General features: G+C 43.2%; 1 protein-coding gene across 1 annotated transcript in view; it reads left to right on the plus strand.

Annotated features, from left to right (window-relative positions):
- OXCT1 (3-oxoacid CoA-transferase 1) overlaps window positions 1-21,096 on the plus strand; it is a 283,735-nt gene that overhangs the window by 64,785 nt on the left and 197,854 nt on the right. Inside the window, exon 5 of the mRNA XM_033932237.1 lies at window positions 8,456-8,605. Within this exon, the coding sequence (XP_033788128.1) occupies window positions 8,456-8,605 (150 nt within the window). The remainder of the gene's footprint in view (window positions 1-8,455; window positions 8,606-21,096) is intronic.

Below are 21,096 nucleotides of genomic sequence, written 5' to 3' on the forward strand. Positions count from 1 at the left end.
GTTGAGCCAGCAGCTCTAACCACCAGAGCCATTCCTCCACTCTCAAAGCTACAAATAACCCCAGAGAACAGGCCTCTGCACACACCCCACCCCAAACAGACCCCAGATGCTACAGGTAGAAGCTGCCATCCCAAGCAGGGATGCCTGGGAGTGACTCCAAACTATCACTCTCTGACCATAAATCCCAAGTGGTATCCACCTCATTCTACTACCTCCAGCAATTCCAAAAAATCATAAGATACTTTTCAGAACCGGACTTCTTGTAGCTACTCTATACCTTTGTCCTCTCCCAAATGGATTACTGCAACACACTACTAAACGGTTTCACTTCAAAAAATCTACATTGACTACAAGTACAAAAACACAGCCATCCGCCTCCTAAAAAGCCTTTACATATGTACATACGTAATTGTCCCAGCACTGCGAGCAGCTCACTGGCTACTTATCAACATATGATGTGTATTCAAGGGCCCGGTAATGGCCTACAAAGTCTTCCAAAACTCTTCAGGATGGACTCTTCAGTGACACCCTCGATCTCGAGTGCTGCCTCGGTTCCACCTTCCATCGAGGGTCCTCCTGCTTCCATGACTCCAACCTTGAGTCTCATCAGACCTTCCTCGTTTGGATCGTCTTTGGCCTCGAGTACACCTGCTTTGTCTTCTCCTGAGCTTCCCTCGGGTCAGATACCTAAGCCAGAAGGTTCCAGCGGTGGTCCTCAAGCTCTCAAAGACCTCCAAGTCGAAGCACATCTCCAGTGCCACCTTGGAGCCTTTAGCCTTGGCAAGTGGTCCTTTTTCAGATGCGGATCTACATTTGCAGGCTTCTCTCCAGACCATGTTGGAGCAGCAGTTTGTTAAATTACTGAGCAAATATGGTTCTGCTTCGACTACGCCTCCTGTAATTCAGCCTGGGCAATCAGCAGTCTCCCGCGAGGTCGAGTCCCTGCCTGTGCCTTGAGCTGAAGCTTCACACTCTATGCAAGGAGCCGAGTCTTTGCGAGTGTCTGGTCTGGCAACAACGCACTCTATGCAAGGAGAAGTCCTAACCCTAAAACCGAGAGGACGCCAAGCAAAGAGCTCCTCTTTGAACCCTTGAAAAAGCCCGTGTGGGTGAAATGGGTCCCATCGGGGTATACTAGAGGCACTGCATTAAATCGATAAGTAAAATAGACAAAAGTAAAATGATAATGAGCATACAACCATATGTAATCAGAAGGCTAGGATATAAGCCTAAACAGAACAATCACATATGTTGATGTATTGAGGACTTATGTGCCATTCTGTAATCGAACCTTAACCAGTGAGGTTTACACTGGTTATTGTAACAACCCAATGGACTACGTGGTTCCTACAAAGCTTGGGATTTCAAAATCAACTTCTCCAAATCCCATCTTCAGCCCTCTCAGAATCTACAGTTCATTGGAGTTGTTCTGGACGCTATTCAACTCATAGCCTTTCTTCCTCAACAACGTCTGGATGCTCTTCTTCAATTCTGTCATGCAGTGTCTTCCCGCTCTTCAATCTCAGCGAGACACATGATGGTCCTCCTAGGTCACATGGCCTCCAAAGTGCACGTGACTCCTTTTGCCAGACTTCACCTCGGAATTCCTCAGTGGATCCTGGCATCTCAGTGGATGCAGGCTTGCTAACCACTCTCTCGACACATTAGTCACTCCTTCGTTGAGACAGTCTCTCCGCTGGTGGATGCTCTCTTCCAATCTCTCCAGAGGCTTGCTGTTTCAAATGCCCCCTCATCAGAAGGTCCTCATGACAGATTCCTTGACCTATGCTTGTGGGGCTCATCTCGATGGTCTCTATACTCAAGGCCACTGGACCAGCATGGATCGTCAGTCACATCAATCTGATGGAACTCAGAGTGATCTTCAGTGCTCTCAAAGCTTTTCAACATCTTCTTCACGACCAGGTAGTCCTCATTTGAACGGCCAACCAAGTCGCCATATACTATGTCAACAAACAGGGAGGGATGGGATCTCCCTCCCTTTGTCAAGAAGCTCTGAAGGTTTGGGACTGGGCAATCCTCCACAACACCATCCTGAAAGCTGTCTACATCCAAGAGGCGAAAAACTGTTTGGCGGACAAATTGAGTCGTCTTCTTCAACCTCACGAATGGACACTCAATTCCTCGCCTCTTCATCACATTTTTTCGCAGTGGGGACTCATCAGATAGATCTCTTTGCATCTCCCCACAACCACAAACTGCCTCAGTTCTGCTCCAGGATATATTCTTCTCATCGCCTCGAGGCAGATGCTTTTTTACTGGAATGGATGAATCGCTTCCTGTTTGCATTACCTCCATTCTCAAGACTCTTGTCAAGTTGAACGATCATGTCACCATGATTCTGATAGCTCCTCGGTGGCTGAGACAACCTTGGTACTCCTTTATACTTCAACTCAGCAGCAGGGAGCCATACCTTCTACCAGTTTTTCCATCTCTGCTTACACAGAGTCAAGGGTCTCTACTTCATCCCAACCTGCATTCTCTGCACCTGACAGCTTGGTACCTCTCAACATAACTTCTCTTCAGTTTTCTCAACCTGTAAGAGACATTTTAGAGGCTTCTAGAAAGCCTACCACTAGACAATGCTACCATCAAAAATGGACTAGAATTTCTATGTGGTGCATCTCATGATAAGGAGCCTCAAGATTCCTCCTTATCTTCTGTTCTAGATTATCTTTTGCACTTATCCACCTCTGGCCTCAAGTCTACATCGATCTGAGTCCATCTCAGTGCAATTGCTGCTTTCCACCTGCCTATTGAAGGGAAACCCCTCTCTGCTCATCCGGTGGTTTCTAAATTTATTAAAGGACTTTTCAATGTTAAACCTCCTCTCAAACCACCTCCAGTGGTTTAGGATCTCAATGTTGTTCTTGTTCAACTGATGAAGCCTCCATTTGAACCAATGTCTAAGGCTCATCTGAAGGATCTCACTTGGAAAGTGGTGTTTCTCATTGCCCTCACATCTGCTCGAAGAGTCAGTGAGCTGCAAGCTTTAGTTGCTTATCCACCTTTCACTATGTTCCATCATCATGACAAGGTGGTGCTTTGTACCCCATCCTAAATTCTTGCCTAAAGTGGTTTCAGAATTTCATCTCAACCAATCCATTGTTCTTCCAGTGTTTTTTCCAAAGCCTCATTCTCACCCTGGAGAATCAGCTCTTCATACTCTGGACTGTAATCGTGCTTTGGCCTTCTACTTGGAGCGCACCAAACGACTCAGAACTGCTCCTCAACTTTTGTATCCTTCGATCCAAACAAGTTGGGACATCCAATCTCTAAGTGTACCATCTTCAACTGGATGGCTGCTTATATCTCTTTCTGCTATGCCCAGGCTGGACTACATCTACAGAGTCGAGTCATAGCCCATAAAGTCAAAGCCATGGTGGTTTCAGTAGCTTTCCTCAGATCCAATCCTATAGAGGAAATTTGTAAAGCTGCCACCTGGTCCTTGGTTCATACTTTCACCTCTCATTATTGTCTGGATGTTTTCTCTAGACGAGATGGCCATTTTGGCCAGAGAGTATTACAAAATTTATTCTCCTAAGTTGCCAACGCTCCCACCATCCCATTCTGGTTAGCTTGGAGGTCACCCATATATGAGAATAGGCTGCCTGCTTGTCCTGGGATAAAGCAGTTACTTACCGTAACAGTTGTTATCCAGGGACAGCAGGCAGCTATTCTCACAACCCACCCACCTCCCCTGGTTGGCTTCTCTGCTAGCTATCTGAACTGTGGAGACTTGCCCTGTGCTGGGCGGGAAGGCACTTGCGCATGCTCGGTGCAGCTGACTCAAACTTCGAGGAACGCATAGAGAGGGGAGACATGATTGAGACGTTCAAATATGTCACGGGCCGTATCGAGGTGGAAGAAGACATATTTGTTCTTATAGGACCCACGGTAACAAGAGGGCATCCGTTGAAAATCAGGGGTGGGAAATTTCATGGCGACACCAGAAAATATTTTTTCACCGAAAGGGTGGTCGATTGCTGGAATAATCTTCCACTACAGGTAATTGAGGCCAGCAGCGTGCCAGATGTTAAGAAAAAATGGGATAAGCATGTGGGATCTCTTCATGGAGGAAGTTAGGGGGTGGGTCATTAGAGTGGGCAGACTAAGATGGGCTGTGGCCCTTTTCTGCCGTCATTTTCTACGTTTCTATGCTTCTAACAAGTATGCTTGCGAGGTTGTCCGCATCCGGGCTCCATGGATGACGTCACACACATGTGAGAATAGCTGCCTATTGTTCCTGGATAACAACTGTTACGGTAAGCGCTATATGACCTCCAAACTACCACCTTACACCACAAACCAGCAACTTTGCTTGCAAGAAGAAAAAAAAACTACATGCCTCTTTGGGATGCTCCCTTTGCCTTGAGAATCCCTGGAAAATATTCTACTCATACTACCTACCATGTCTCTGGAGCAAACTGCCACCTCACATCGGATCATTAGGAGTATTGATCTTCAGGAAGGCAAGAAAGCTCACTTCTTCCTCTAACTTTCTGTGAAATAGCTCCAGTCTAAATACCACTGTTTATTTAACAAGATCAACCATCACTGATATTACCATACCATGTCATGTCATTCTTGGTACATAACAGCGCATGACAATGTGTGTTATGTAAAGAATGACACGGTGACAGAATTCATCACCGTTCCCATCCCTGTGGATATCATGGGAAACCATCCTGTGTCATTCTTTAGTGTTTATCTCAACCTCAGTCCTTCTACAACAGCATTCTTCAATACAAGGCTTGAGGGTCAGTGGTTGGGCCCATTCATACTCTGATTCTTCTCTTTATCTTTAAAGATTGACATGGGGATGGTTTCTCGCAGTAATCCATGGGGACTGTAACGGAGATGAATTCTGTCACTGTGCCATTCTCTACTGTCATGCACTGTCATTGCCGATACTTCCACACTTTGCCAGACATTCCATGCTATACCACACCTAGCATATTATCATTCCCAGGTATGTATTGTCTGCCATACCATGTACCGTTATGTATCCTAATGCACTGCCATGCTCTTATGTACTGCCTTAACACACTTTGTACTGTTAGGCACTATAATGTACTGTCAAGCTCTATTAGGTACTGCATTGTCATACCAAACTCATAAAATCACTACCTCATGCTGTATGAGGTCTTGTGTTGTCATATCCTATTAAGTATTGCCATGCTTTTGACTACTATCATGCTCCACTATGTATTGTCCTATCATGTCATGACCAAAAATGTACTGTCATGCTCTACATTACTATACTCTGTTCTAGTTTATTATGTATACCCTGTTATGCGTTATTATGTATGTCAACTTGTAACCTGTTCTGTGCTCTTCTGAGAGGGTGGGATATAAATCCAAACAAACAAAGTAAGTAAGAAAATAAGAAAAGTTCCCAGTCCAATATATCGTAGTGCCATCTGACTTTTGAATAAGGTATATGATAAGACTGCTGGATGATTAAGCCTTTAAAACTTCTATAGGTTGTTTAATGCATAGACTAGGGAGGAATCGGGGGGACAGTATGTAATGGGTTTGAATAACCCGGAATGTATGTGTGGCACATTTGGAAGACTGCATGTTGGGGAGAGGAAGGGCTATATGTTTATTTCTATATATATTTTCTTGGTTGGTGCTCTATGAATTTTATTCTTTTTATGCACCTGTTCTCACATCTTGCATATTTAGCATGTTGCTGAGAGGTCTTAAATTCTTGGAAGGTTAACAGCTTCAACCATCCCATTAAGTGTAAGAAAGTGCTCACCTTTATAAAACAAAAACAGAAACTCATCTTTCTGGTCATGAATTACTCAAACATAAGGGTGGGCAGTGCTCTCAATTTATTGCTGCCCCTATAGTCCTTAAAAATGGAGTGGTAGCTATACATAATAAAAATACAGACATTCAGGTACTTTATTCCCGTGTTGATATTAATGGTAGATGGGCACTGGTTACTTTTACACTACAAGTACTACATTTACTCTTATAAATTTCTATACTCCCAACTCCTTAACGGCCGGCTTTTTCAAATCTATAGCAGCTCTAGTACTAGATGCATCTAATTCATCCGTAATCCTCACAGGTGACTTTAATCAAGTACTGAACCCAAATACTGGATTGGTCGCCTAAGTGTAAAAGTGCAACATATCCTAGAGAGATTGCCACTTATTTGATCCCGCTGGGATTGGTTGATCTGTGGAGGATTTTATATCCTGATGGTCAGAAATATAATTTTCAATCCCCAGTACATCGGTCTTCTTTTTTAACACAGATTTTTTTTTAAACATCTAAAGAAATAGGGCCTGTTTTACAAAGATGCGCTAGTGGCTGCAGGGCGGTAACGGCCCCGAAGACCATTGAGATTTAAAGGGCTTCGGGGCTGTTGCCGCGCGGCAGCCGCTAGCGCAGCTTTGTAAAACACGCCCTTAATTTCTGGAGTAGAAGATATATGTTCATGGATTCCACATTGATCTCCTATCATGCTGGAGTTATGATAGAGATATTTCAACAGTATGTATAATACATAAGAAGCAAATCTATTAAGTTGAATGGAGCACCTATCCCTGTAGCATCAGGACCTCAATCACACTGGCTCCCAATTAACCACTGTATCACTTTTAAAATTTTACTCTTAGTATTTAAAACTTTCCACTAATGAACCGCAATCTACTATAATAAAATGCTAAGCGCGCATGCGCACTCTTACCTGCGTGTTCCCTGATCTGTAGGTCTGTGGCAGGTAAGAGTATGCATGTGCGCTTAGGGTTCCATTCTAACGACCGGCGGCAGGTTATACGCCGCAACCTCCCACCGCGAGACGAACACAAACCTCCCAGCTCCAGCAGCATCCGAGGCACAGTAAACATGCTGCTTCGTGTCCTTCTACTGGCCTGATTTCCTCTGCCGCGTCCCTGATGACATCATCAGAGATGCAGCAGAGGAAATTAGGGCAGTAGAAGACCGCGAAGCAGCATGTTTACTGTGCCTCGGACGCTGCTGGAACCGGGAGGTTTGTCGGCCGTCTAGCGGTGGGAGGGTCGGCTGGGAGGGTCAAGGGGGGTTTCAGATGTGCCAGGTAGGGTCGGCACTGGCCGGGAGGGGGGGGGTTAAATGGAAACATGCTGCTCAGGGGGAATGGAAGGAGACAGGCAGGCTGGCTTTGGGGGGTGGGAGGGTTTAAAAGGAAATATGCTGCTCAGGGGGATGGGAGGCAGGCTGGCATCGAGGAGGGATGGGGGGATTAAATGGAAACATGCTGCTCAGGGGGGATGGAAGGCAGGCAGGCTGGCATGAGGGAGTGGGGTGGTTCAAAGTCTGGAAGATAGTGATGGGGACATAGGAAGGAGGCACTGGGGGCACTAAGGACATAGAAAGGGGCACTGAGGGCACTAAGGACATAGGATGCACTGAGGGCACTAAGCAGGACGGAGGCACTGGGGGCACTAAGGACATGGGAAGGAGGCACTGGGGGCACTAAGGACACAGTACGGAGGCACTGGGGCACTAAGGACACAGTACGGAGGCACTGGGGGCACTAAGGACACAGTACGGAGGCACTGGGGGCACTAAGGACACAGTACGGAGGCACTGGGGGCACTAAGGACACAGTACGGAGGCACTGGGGGCACTAAGGACACAGTACGGAGGCACTGGGGGCACTAAGGACACAGTACGGAGGCACTGGGGGCACTAAGGACATGAGAAGGAGGTACTGGGGGCACTAAGGACACGGGAAGGAGGTACTGGGGGCACTAAGGACATAGGGAGAGACAGACAGAAAAAATGACAGACAGGCAGCGTCCAAGGGGAGAGAGACAAAGAAAAAACCCAAAAAACAGACATCTACTCTAACACCCGTTAATGTAACGGGCTTAAACACTAGTTTATTAATAAATTGCTTATCCCTTATAGTAGATCACGTTCTCTCCGGTCCACTAACCAAAAGCTCATAGTATTCCCCTCTTTGAAAGTTATCGGAACTTGACAACATGATATGTTTTCAGTGATGGCTCCGCAACTTTGGAACACTTTGCCTCAGCATGTAAGAGAGGAAAATGATCTCAGCCATTTTAAAAATAACTTAAAGAGTTCCCTTTTTAAAGATGCTTTTAATCTTTAAATTATGTTCAAACCTCCCAGGTTTCTACTTTTCCCTCCCTAATGTTCTTTCCATCTATAGTTCTTTTCTGTACTTTAAAGCATTGAATTGTAGTTCTATCCCTCCTTACCTTGTGTATTGATTAGTCTGTAAGTTTGTTGGTCTAACCCATCATTTTAAAATTTTAAATGGTATATCTAAATATATGTTTATATTTTTTTTTATTGTAACTCGCTTAGTAAATCTAAATAAGCAATTCATCAAATTAAAATAAAACTTGAAACTTTGTGGTATGCAGTCTTTTTGTTCATGTTTTGGGGCTTTGTTTTCTTGTAGGGAACCCTTGCAGAACGAATTCGTGCTGGTGGAGCCGGGATTCCAGCATTCTTCACACCCACTGGTTATGGAACTTTAATACAGGAGGGAGGAGCACCTATTAAGTACAACAAAGATGGTAGCATTGCCATTGGCAGCCAGCCAAAAGAGGTAAGAGGAGCCTTGCTGCCTTCATGACATCGGTGGTTTCTCCCAAGCTAAATTTTCTAGGAGCAATATTCAGAAGGACAGTCGCCACAAAAAGGTAATTGGGTGATTTATCAACCTAATTATATTTTATTTTATGTTCAGAAGCCTATTTAGGTAGGACTTCTAAATATGCATTCCTAAGTTTAAATACATAAATTATCTGTTTAAAGATAAGCTTGGTACTCATATTATCTCCTAAAACAACAAATACATCTAGACAGAAGCTGGATATTGTTGCTGCCTGGATAAAATTTGTCTCTACCCCTGGTCTTTCCAAAATCTAAACTAAGGGTGTGTAACCTCAATCCTTGAGTGCCACAATCCAATCAGGTTTACAGGATTTTCACAGTGACACTGGATGAAATTTATTTCGTACAATGGGAGGCAATCCATACAAATAGATCTCTGCAAATTTCATTGTCAAAATCCTTAAAACTTGACTGGTTTGCAGCACTTAAGGATCAAGGTTTATGCACCCCTGGTTAGTATTAGGATGGGTTAGGTGTGGGATCAAATTTTATGCAGCAACTTGAGGATGGAGTTTATGCATACCTAATCTAAACATGCATTCTGTTATGTCTCTTCTGGATTCCATATGCTAGGTATTCAATCCCTTCCCGCAATCTGGGAGTTGAAAAAATCCAAACACTTTTTCTAAGCATATGCTCCTCCTACCTTAGAGAATGAGTTAGAGCCCCCTACAGTTTCAATTTCTGCAAGCAATCCATGCAGAAGTCTTTTGAATTGCTCTGCTTCTTTTTCGCTTAAAACTTGTATTTTTTGGTGACTTCAGTGCCTTGAGACCCCTTTCCAATGGTCCTCTGTCAGAGTGCTGCTTCACGGAGAAACTTTGTTGGATCTGTGGAGCCAGCCTGCTGTGTGCCGTCATTCTTTGACTCTGGGTTCATTCCCCTGGGAGTTCATTTGCCCGCTGACCTTGACAGGGGTTTAAGCGCAGGCTGTATGCATCCTGAGTGAAACCCCTCTGGGTCATGTAGAGAGGATCCGTGAGGATGGAAGTTACAGTCTGTGTCTGGATGTGACCATGGATAATAATAAGGATGCACATTTGATTTGTTATGTACGTTTTGTAGATGGAAATGCCATTGTGGAAGAACTTCTTTTTTGTAAAAAAAAAAAAAAATATATACCGCAAGTGCAAAGGCTCAGGACTTGTTTGAGATCCATCTACATGGGAATACACCTTGTCTGCAAAATGCAACTCATACAGAACACAGCAATAAGACTCATATTCAAACTGAAAAAAATGACTCAATCTCCAACTACTTCAAACAACTTCACTGGCTACCCATTTCATCCTGAATAAAATTCAAAACATCTTGCATTATGCATCTCATACTCTACAGAAACTCAGCTGCACCACTTATTTATTTATTAAAAAATTTCTATACCGCATACAACTACGTGGTTTCTATATCACATACATAAAATCTTGTTTCCTTCTGATTATCACATATAACATAGACATGTCTAAATAACATCGTTAATCGTCCCTGTTATAATAGGGATAGAGCACAAATTAAATCAATTCAGAAATACAAGCAAGCTTTAGATCAACTGAAATATACCTTAGCATAAGAAGGCATTGGCAAATAATTGAGTTTTCAGCATTTTCTTAAAATTCATCCACCCCCATATAAAACCACAGGATACCAGGTAAGGTATTCCATAGTTCTATGCCAGCCACAGATATCATTGATGCTCCGATCCTAGCATCCATAGTCAACATACCACCCTCCAAACTTAATTTCATTCACCTTTTCTCCCCAGCATGGTCCGCCTCTTGAAGAAATCTTAACGGGATATAACTGAATCTACCCACAACAAAAAATCTCAAGAACAAAATATTCCTTAGCAACAGCAGCAGATGAATCCAGATACTAGTGGGATATCGCACATCTACCAGCAGGTGGAGATAAAGAAACTGATTAACAGGTGATCCTATTGGCTGGCACGTCTCCTGTATCTTCAGTATGCTCTATCTCTCAGCAGGTGATGGTCACTATTCAACTAACTCCTGGATTCTGGCTTTGACTGGAAAATTATTTTCTCCTGTTGAGGTTTCTCTTCAGTGAGACTGCCATTCTATGTCTACTGTTGAGGTTTCTCTTCAGTGAGACGACCATTCTATTTCTCCTGTTGAGGTTTTCTCTTTAGTGAGACAGGGGTGTCCGGCTGAATGGTGGCGGCTTTAGTGGTTACACCTGGGCCCCCCCAGGTCTCTGCCTCACCCTCCCTCCAATGATAGAGGGTCTGACTTGGTCTCAATTTTTTTTTTTCTTCTTTCCCTTAGTTTAAAAAACGAAAAGAAAAGGGAGACCAAATTTAATGTCTGGGTTCTTTGCCCTGGCAGATGGCCAGGAGATTTTGAACGTGTCTGGTCTCAGTTAGCCAGCAACAGATATAGATTTTCAGTGTCCCTCCCCGACGAAGAATACGAAACTCGAGTCGGGGGGACGAGAATTGAAGACTATTTAAACAATCACCATTGGATTTTAAGCATCACTTCATTTGATTTGAACACAGTCACCATTGAGATTTAACCAGCTCCAGTTTAACAGCAAATACCTCTCCATTCAGATAAGTACTATTATAGTATCTGAATAAGTTTAATCCTATTAGGGAGGGCCGGGGACAGGTGATTGCAATGATGGTCCCCATGTTAAACTCAATGCAGTGACTACACTATTTATTGGGTTACAGGTCTGAGCACATCACCAAAAAATATTTTATATATAAGAACGAAAAGATAAGAATATATAGTTATAATATCTGTGAAACACAGTAGTATACTAATTTGAGTTATTCACAGAGTATCATTGCATATTTCCCAATTATTGTTCGGCTTATGGGTTCTTTGCCCTGCCATTACTAAACAACCAGCAGCTACAATAAATGTGATTTGCTCAGCTTTGTGAGTATATTGGCTCGGCCAGTACTGAACAACCAGTAGCTGCAACAAATGTGATTTGCTCAGCTTTGTGAGTATATTGGCTCGGCCAGTATTGAACAACCAGCAGCTGCAACAAATGTGATTTGCCCAGTTTTGTGAGTATGTGTGTTTATGTTAACGAAACGTTAGACTACGGGTTTCTGCGTTGTGTGTGAAAGTATTTTTGGTATAGGTAGTTTTATCTCTTGCCTGCTATGATTTCTAGCGTAGCAGAGGTAGTAAAGCTATGTTTGTGTGGTGTTCAGTGCCAAAATCCTTTTGGCACTGGTGTGAACGGTTGTTCAGGGGACTTACAGAAATTAATTAGCAGGTCGCTGAAGCAGCTCAGATTTTGCTGCGCAGGGGAGGTGCGCGCTTCTGTGCAGCACTGCGTGTCTCTGGTAGCGCTATAGAAATAATTCATAGTGGTAGAGTAATAGATTTCCAGTTGGGGGAGACTCTAATGGCAGAGCAGGGTGGCCTGGTGGAACCTTGTCCTTTTTCAGTGGACAGAACTGGCTTTATTTATTTATTTCAAGAGCACCGCAGGGTCTCTGTGTTTTGCAGGCTATCATGCAAACTTTGCGGCACCATATTTTCCTGGTGTGTGCTAAGCAGCCCCCCCCCCCCATATTTTTTTTCCACATTCACATTTCTATGTGAGTATGCATTTCGCCTTGGAGCCACAAAGTAGGCAGATCTCGGGGGGAGGAGGGGGGGGGGCAAGGCTAGGTGGAGTTTTCTTTCAGGATGGTAGCTTTGTTTTGTAGGCATCAAGAGTGCAGATCGTTTGCCATGAGGCAGTGAATACAGCTTATAGATTTCACCTAGTGCATCTTCTCTTTAAGGGCAGTTGGGTTTTGAAGAAGTTTGCATGGACTCGGTAGTGGTTTTTAGGACTTATGGCTAACTGAGATTGCAATAGGTTAATCCTAGGAGTTATTTTGAATCCTTCCTGTTGAGGCCTTATTTTCAGAATTATAAGAGGTATAATACAGGCTGGCAGTTTAATTCTCCTTCTTATGTTCCTTCTTTCATCGCAAACTGGCATTGCAAACTGGATTTTTCTTAGCAGAGTTCCTTTATTCTATCCAGAATTTACAACTCTTGTTTAGACCGTACCACGTCCTTCCATACTTCATTTCATGGGCACTTGGTTCTCTCTGCCAGCTCATCAGGTCTTTCTCGCGAAGGGAAAGCATGATGATGTAGGGTCAATGGGTTTTTGTCATTATTTAGGATAATGGCAACTTTCAATCCTTCTCTTCTATTCAAGATTCTTTCTTGGGGTCATCGGGTATTGTGCAGCCAAAGGTGATGTTGGTGCTACGCCCCTTAAGGTGTTAATGGAACTTGGGACAAAGGGGCAAGGGAAGCTATTCTATTTCCTTTATGGTACCCAAAAAGAGGGGATTGGTTAGACCGGTGCTGGATCTTATACGGATCAATTACTTTCTCAAAATCAATTGTTTCAGTAAAAAAAACTGTGATATTGGTCATTACAGCGGTTCAGTCGAGGGAGTTCTTTCAGCGCTTGTTCTAGAAGTAGATTGCTTACATATTGACATTTAGCCTCTGCATCTGCGGTAGCTTCGTTTTACCATCCTCAGGCAGCGCTACCACTTTAGGCAGATGTCATTTGGCCTAGCCACGACTCCACGTACATTTTCAAAGGTAATGGTAGTACTGGTTCCATTTTGTCACAAAGAGGGGATTCAGGTACATCCTTCCTTGGGCGACTGGTTGATTTGAGAGTTTTACAGACTGGACTGTTTCAAAGTGACATAAAAAGGTGACTTCTCTTCTTCAATCTTTGGGATGGATCTTCAGATTTCCAAAGAGTTGGAACATCTGTGAGAGGTGTTCAACATGAAGGTGGGGAATGTGTTTCTTCCCAGATATAGGGGCAGTGAGTTCCAGTATCAGGTTCGCCTTTTTCTCATTCAGTCACCCAGACCAATTTGTATGGGATTATCTACTGGTTCATTTCTTGCTGTAAGTCGCCTTGAACCTTTATATGTTTAGCGCAACACACAAATAACAGATTAGATTAGATCCTAAATATATTTGACTGAAAATAATTTAGAGTGGACAAAATACATTGGGGTCTGAACAGATGGTGGTCGTTCGATGTCAGGTTGTTATGGAAGATTACAAGCACTTATTTGAAAGAAAGCCCCAGCTGCAATGTGGACCCATTGCATAATCCATAGAGAAGTACTCGCATCAAAGCAATGTATTCTTTTCCTTGTATTCACTTAATGAAAGTATTAAAAATGAATAAAGATTAAAAAAAAAAAAAAAGCATTTGAGTCCTACATTGAATTTGGTCCTAGAACACGTGGTAGATGTGATAAACTTTATAAAAACTCGCACAGTAAAAGCAAGATTTTTCAAAAAATTGTGTGAAGATTAGGAGCTGAATACACATCTTTGTTATTCTACTGCCATTCATGCTGGCTTTCTTGCGGCAATATGTTGGCCTGTATATTTCAATTACAAGAACTGTACATTTTTCTTGAAGAAGGAAAACACGAGTATGCCAGAACTTTGTAGAGACAGAGTTTTTGATGAAACTGGCATACTTGTGTGATATTTTTGAAAAGTTAAATACGCTGAATCTCGCCTTACAAGGAAGCAACATGCACATTTTGAAATTGATCTTGAAAATTTCAGCTTTCAAAAAAAAAATTACAATTATGGTGGAGAAAAATGCATGAAGACGGTGGCAAAGATTGTTTTCCCCTTTTGCAGCAGTTCATGATCTCCAATGAAGTTGTTTTGTCTGATAATATAAAATCAGTTTTTGAAGATCACCTATCACAAAGAATCAAATGATTTAGAAAATATTTTCGAGAAGATGACCCTACAAAATTTGCCTTCAGATCCAAACCTCCAGCTGATTTCTGAAGAAGAAAATCTCATTGAGCTGTTTAGCGAGCAGACGCTCAAGACACGATTTAGCAGCATGGATATTACTGAATTTTGGTGTTCAGTAAGAGATGAATATCCACTGTTAAGCAGTAAAGCACAGAGAATCTTAATTCTGTTTGCAATATCCTATTTATGCAAGATTGGGTTTTCGGCGCTCGCTTGGATAAAAAAGTAAATACTGAGCGAAAATCAATGTGGAACAAGAAATGAGATTGGCCGTATCAAATATGGTTCCAAGGTTTGAGAAGATTTGTAATAAACAGCAAGTTCATCCATCTCACTAGTTCTATCAATATATTTTGTGATATTTTTTTATATTCGTTGTTGAACTTTTTTCAAATAATTCAAGATTGTGATAACGTCTATGATGAGCTGTTTTAATTTTTTTAATTAATAATCATCTCAGGTATGCATTAGATTACAGAACTATCGTTTGAGCAGGGGAGCCGTGGAAAAATTTTGAAACATTAAGTGAGCTGTGAACAGAAAAAGTTTGGGAACCACTGATCTACTATGCTATTAGGCTAAATGGATACGAAGATTGGGCTTTTAAATTTTGCTTTATTACAAAATGCCATTTATCTCTAGTCTTCATAATAGTCCTGAGCGAATGTACTAATATGAGATTTATTATACTGTGATGTTCTTGATGCAGAGTTGTGCTCTATACAAGCATTAAGAAAAATGTTCTGCATGGTATTTATGTATTTCTTTAGCATTTAGTATAGCCTAGTGGTTATAGTGAGGTACTGCAAGCATAAATTGCTCTATAAAATGAATAAATAGATTCTTATGCAGGGATCTGAAAGCTTTTCTAGTACTGTACTTACTTTCTATCTTCTCACAATAACTTTTTAAGGGGTGGGGAAGGATTTGTAAATACATGGTGGAGATAATTTTAGAAAGGAATTTTTGCACATATGTGCCAATGCTAACACAGATCTTTCAGAAAATTGGCTAGATTGAAGCCATGGACATCTACAGCAGCTCAGGTGCAGACACATAAAGCATGCATATATTTCATAAAATGTGTGTGAAAATTGCTACTGAAGAATTTGGACAAAGCAGAGAGAGATTAACAATTAACATGCATATTTTCTAAAATATTTGTGTGCTTTACACACTAAAATTTATTTTTGTTCCTGAGTAGGCCCAAATGTAAGTGGCCTCAATCTACACTTCCCCCTTCCATATTTGCAGGGATTAGGGACACAATCCCCTTACAAATATAAAAAAAATTGCAAATAAATGTAGGGCTGATACTGAACCACCTCACCTCCCTTCTGTCTTCCGGATCTCTCCACACCTTACTTTTAAAGCTTGGTGGTCTAGTTATGAAGTAGGGCAGGAGCGATCTTACTACGCTTCTGCCCCATGTAGAGCCACAATCAAAAATGACTGCCGTGAATTCCTGCTGCAGTTTCACAAGCCATTTGGGCTTCACCGCTTGACCACCAGGCTTTAAAACTAAGCCGTGGAGAGGTCTGGGAGGCGGGGTGGTTTAGAGACTCACAAATAAGTGGATTCATGAATCCTAAACCCGCAAATATGGAGGGGGGAATGTAACTGCTATTTAAGTAGAATTGTTGCTAGTATTCTTCAGTATAATGACACATACGCAGCTACATGTGTTTTATCTACATAGGTTAAAAATAGGCACTTGTATGGCCCTTCTCATTTTGGCGACCTATTTTAAAATTACTCTTGAGTCCATTTCACCCCTTGTGAATACACTGCCTCCAGCTCACCTCTGTGCAACCATTTCATAAACTCATTGTCCTCCATTCAGGTTCTCCATCTTCTTCCCTTGGCCACTCGACTGTCTCTTCCCTCCCTTCTCCACTCAGCCTTCATTCATTTTCTACTTACACACACTTCCTGAAGCCTATTCATGTCTTCTGCTGCCTCCACACTTAAGGCTAAAGATGCTTTCAATTTCTTCCTCTGTCTCCAGTTGGAGCAAAAAATACTTCCACCTCCTATGTCCTACATTGCTACTTCCTGGGCTCAGATGGGGGGGGGGGGAGGGAGACAAAAACTTTATTGATCCCTCCCAAGCCCTAATAAGGATTTTATGTTAAGATTTTTGCACTCGTACTGGGTTCTCCCCTTGAGGCAGCTATTACATAGGGTTACTAGATGTCTGGATTTCCCCGGATGGCTTTTCAAAACCCAGCACTTTGTCTGGGCTTTGAAAAACTTCCAGCTTACAGCAACAGGACGGCATCTGCCCATGCACAAACGCAACGCAGCGACATCACACGCATGCATTTGATGTCATTGTGTAACACCACCGCATGCGCAGATGCCCTCCTGACAAGCGAACAGGTTGAAGGGTATGGGGCATGACTCGGGTGGAAAGGGGTGAGGCCAGGCAGAACTGGGCTGGCCTGGGAGTGAGGGCATGGGTCCATATTTTTGTTCCGGAAAATCTGGTAACCCTACTATTACAGTGAGCTGAAAGCAATATTGTCAGAAATGTATTTTGTTTTACTTATAATTTTTGAGCCATATTTGGATTACATCAGGGTGGTGTTTTAATGTGAAAAAGGTGTATAGGTCTTGTACAAATAGGGGGATGTGTTACAATGGAAATGATTGACATTGAGAGAGCCACATAAGCCATAACAGGTATTTTTCTCAGGAGAGGTCTTACTAATTTGAGTACTTAACCCTTTTTTATTTATTTGGTTTTTGAAGAATGTATTAAGAATGCAATAAATATGGAGCCATTTTCAAAGCTTTTTGGCTTGGCTCAGTGATTTAGGTTTGGACTGATTTTTTTAAAAATTATCTTTTATGAATTACTAGTCTTTAAGCCTGTTACATTAATGGGTGCTAGAATAGATGTGTGTGTCTGTCTTTCTTTCTTTCTTTCTCTCTCTCTCCTTGGATGCTGTCTGTCTGTTTTTCTTTGTTTATCTCTCCTTAGACGCTATCTGTCTTCCTGTCTGTCTGCCTTTCTGGCCCCCTGTCTGTCTGTCATTCCCCTTTCCCTCTCAGCCTGGCCCCCTGTTGTGCTATTCCTGCCTTCTCCATGGCCCCCTTCTGTTCCCCCCTCCCAGAGCAAAGCATGATTGCTGTCTGGCCCCCAGCACACCCCTCCCCCCAAAGCAGCCCCCTTTCCCTGGCCCCTTGTTGTGCCATGCCTGCCTGTTCCGTGGCCCCCTTCTGTTCCTCCCTCCCAGAGCAAAGCATGATTGCTGTCTGCCCCCAGCACACCCCTCCCCACAAAGCAGACCCCTTTCCCTCTCTCCCGGCCCCCTGTTGTGCCATGCCTGCCTGCTCCGTGGCCCCCTCCTGTCCCCCCAGAACAAAGCATGATTGTCTGCCCTCCAGCACACCCCTCCCCCCAAAGCAGCCCCCTTTCCCTCTCGCCCTGTTGCTCCTGCTTTCCTGTATTGCTCCCATTCTTACCCTCCCTCCATACCGGCTTTCTGGTTCCTTCTGGCCCACCGGCATGAACCACTGCTGCTCCTCTTCAAAGCAGCCTACTGAGGATCTCCGGCTGGCTGTAGCGAACCTTGCAGGCCGCTCTCCACCTCGGTAGCATGTTCCCTCTGATGCACGAGATTGTGTCAGAGGGAATGTGCTACCGAGCTGGAGTGCAGCCTGCGAGATTTCGCTACAGCTGGCTGGTGATCCTCAGCAGGCTGCTTTGAAGAGGAGCAGCGGCGGCAGCGGTTGGTGAGTGAGGGCGGGAGGGAGGGGGGAGTCTCTGGCGTGTTCTCCTTGCCTCCATGTTCGTAAATCGAATTCAGCATGGAGGCAGACACCATGGTGGCAGGGATCACAAAATCCTAAGTGTGCATGCGCGCTTAGGGTTTTATTATAGAGGATGTGCCTAGTTTCAATATTAGGTTTTAATAAATTTGATGCCTTTTTGGACATTTCACATTGGCATCCTATTATGAAGTTAACTCCATTGTTGGTAATTTTATAAACCTGCTTCCAAGTGTAAAGCCAGTTTTACACACAAAAAAAGGCTTTTGCAAAATTGCATAATTGATGATAAAACTTATAAAAGGTCATGCATGGCAAGTGTGTACCTACTGTTATGCAATGTGTGTAGGTACCGTATTTTTTGCTCTATTAGACGCAACTGACCATAAGACGCACCTACATTTAGAGGAGGAAAATCCAAGAAAAAATAATTTTGAACCAAATTGTGTACCCTGTCCCCCCTCTGATGGTCTAGTGGTAGGGACAGGACCCAGAGCAGGTCTAGTGATAGGCTGGGACAGGGCCCCTCACCCTGAGGCAGGCAGGGCCCCCCTCGAGGCAAGCAAGCAGGCAGGCAGGCCCCCCTATCTTTTAAAAAAATCCTGATGTCCAGCGTTGTATGGCAGGAACTTTCAGTGCTCCTGCCCTTCCATCCGCTGACTCCCAAATTCTTGCGACAGCATCAGAACGGAGCATTTTAAAAAAATCCTGCTGTCCAGTGCAGTATGGCAGGAGCTTTCAGTGCTCCTGCCCTTCCCTCAGCTGACTCTCAAACTCTCGTGGCAGCGTCAGAGCAGAGCACGAGGCAGGCGTGAGCTTTTCATGTTCCTGCCTGGTCCCGCTTCACTCCATGAATGACTCTTGTCAGTCCCACGAGAACTGGCGGCAGCCATTCATGGAGCAGAGCGGGACCAGGCAGGAACACGAAAAGCTTGAACTCTGCCGCTGCCGTGAGAGTTTGGGAGTCAGCTGAGGGAAGGGGGAGCACTGATGCTCAAGGCCCAGGCAAGAGGCAGGAGCTTCTTTCAGCAGCACTGGCATGTCCTGTGGGCTGCGTGCCAGTGCTAGATGGGGGGTAAGATTGAATGTTCGGGCGGGGGTGCTTGTTCACGTGGGGGGATGGCGTTCATGAGTGGGGGGAGGGGAGCGATGCCGGTTATCGGGCTGGGGGGGTGCTCGCAAATCGAGTCAATGCTCGGTTTACGAGAAAAGATTTGCGAGAATGTTTTGCAAAACACTCGCAAACCGCATTACTCGCAAACCGAGGTTTGACAGTATTTGGTCATCTTACAGTTGTTATGCTGACAAAATTGTAAGTTTGTCAAGCTGTACCTGCTGTATACCATAGTCTTGAATTAATTTTTTTCTTAAAGGTGGTTAATAATCCTACTAATAAATTTAATGCTTTTCCTTCCTGAATCTCTACCTCTAAAACTAATTCTTTGTAGCTATTCATTTAATAAGTGCAATTCTGTTGCGTCCCTTCCAGATTCCATACTCTAGGTGTTCAATCCCTTCCCACAATCCAGGAGTTGCAGAAATCCAAACACTTTTCTGAGCACGTGTTCTTTCTCCCCTTTTCAAAAATGAACATTGGCTTCCCATCACTCACCGTATCACTTATAAAATCATCATCCTAACCTTTAAAATTAAACTCTCTCATCTTCCCTTATTTCTAGATAAACTCCTCATTCCTCATAGTTCCCCACGTACATTAAGATCAACTGATCAAAACCTATTTTTCATCCCATCCATAAAAGAATTTTACAATACACGAAAAGTAAATTTTGCAGTAACTGCCCCAACCCTCTGGAACTCCATACCACTGTATCTCCGCAACGAGCCACGAATTGACAAATTTAAGACAGGACTAAAAACCTTCCTATTCCGCGATGCATTTGATATCATATAGAGTCTCACTTATTCCCTCTTTTGCAAACAATAAATAGCTCTGATATTATGACTCCCCCCCCCATGTTCTATCCTAACCCCACTGTCACCCTTTTCTATCTCCAATATGTAACTTTTAACCTTCCCTCCCTTCCACCCTCACTTTCCAGTTTGTCTTGTAATGTTATTTATGTTCACACAATACTATTAAATGAATTATATATATACTTTTATTATTATTTTTTTTTTCTATACTGTAATCTTATTGTAAACCAGCTAGATATTAATTTGATAGTTGGTATATCAAAATCAATAAAACTTGAAACTTGAAACTTAGCAAGAGAGTAAGAGTCCCCTACAGTTTTCAGTTTCTGCAAGCAATGCGGGCAGAGGTTTTTTTGATCTGCTCTGCATCTTTTTTTCTCATTTTTTCACTTAGTTATTTTTTTCTCAGTGTCTTCAATGATGTGAGACCTCGTGTGATGTCCTTTGCTGGAGGAAAAGATACAGTCTTACAGAGCCAGACTGCTGCTTCACAGAGAAACTTTGGTGGAACCTGTGGAGCAAGCCTGTTGTGTGCCAACCTTCTCAGACTCGGGGTCCATTCCCCAGAGAGCTCGCTTGCCCAGGCTGTATGCATCCTGAGTAAAATTCCCTCCGGGTTTCAGGGCACAGGCTGCGTTTCCCTCCCTTTACTTTATTCTTTTATACCGCCATTACCAAAAGTTCTAGGCGGTTCACATTAAGAAGCCGCTGGACAATCAGCGGAATATAAATCCAATCAGTTCTTAACAAGAATTATTTTAACTACATCGGTTAAGTAATGAATTTACCAAAAAGGGTAGTTTTAACTAGTTTCCGAAAAGAACAATAAGACGTGGCCTGGTAAATACATTTATCCAACCAAGATTGCAGTTCACCTGCTTGAAATGCTAAAGTTTTATCTAAAAAA

This window comes from Geotrypetes seraphini, chromosome 1, assembly GCF_902459505.1.
Source record: "Geotrypetes seraphini chromosome 1, aGeoSer1.1, whole genome shotgun sequence".
NCBI lineage: Eukaryota > Metazoa > Chordata > Amphibia > Gymnophiona > Dermophiidae > Geotrypetes > Geotrypetes seraphini.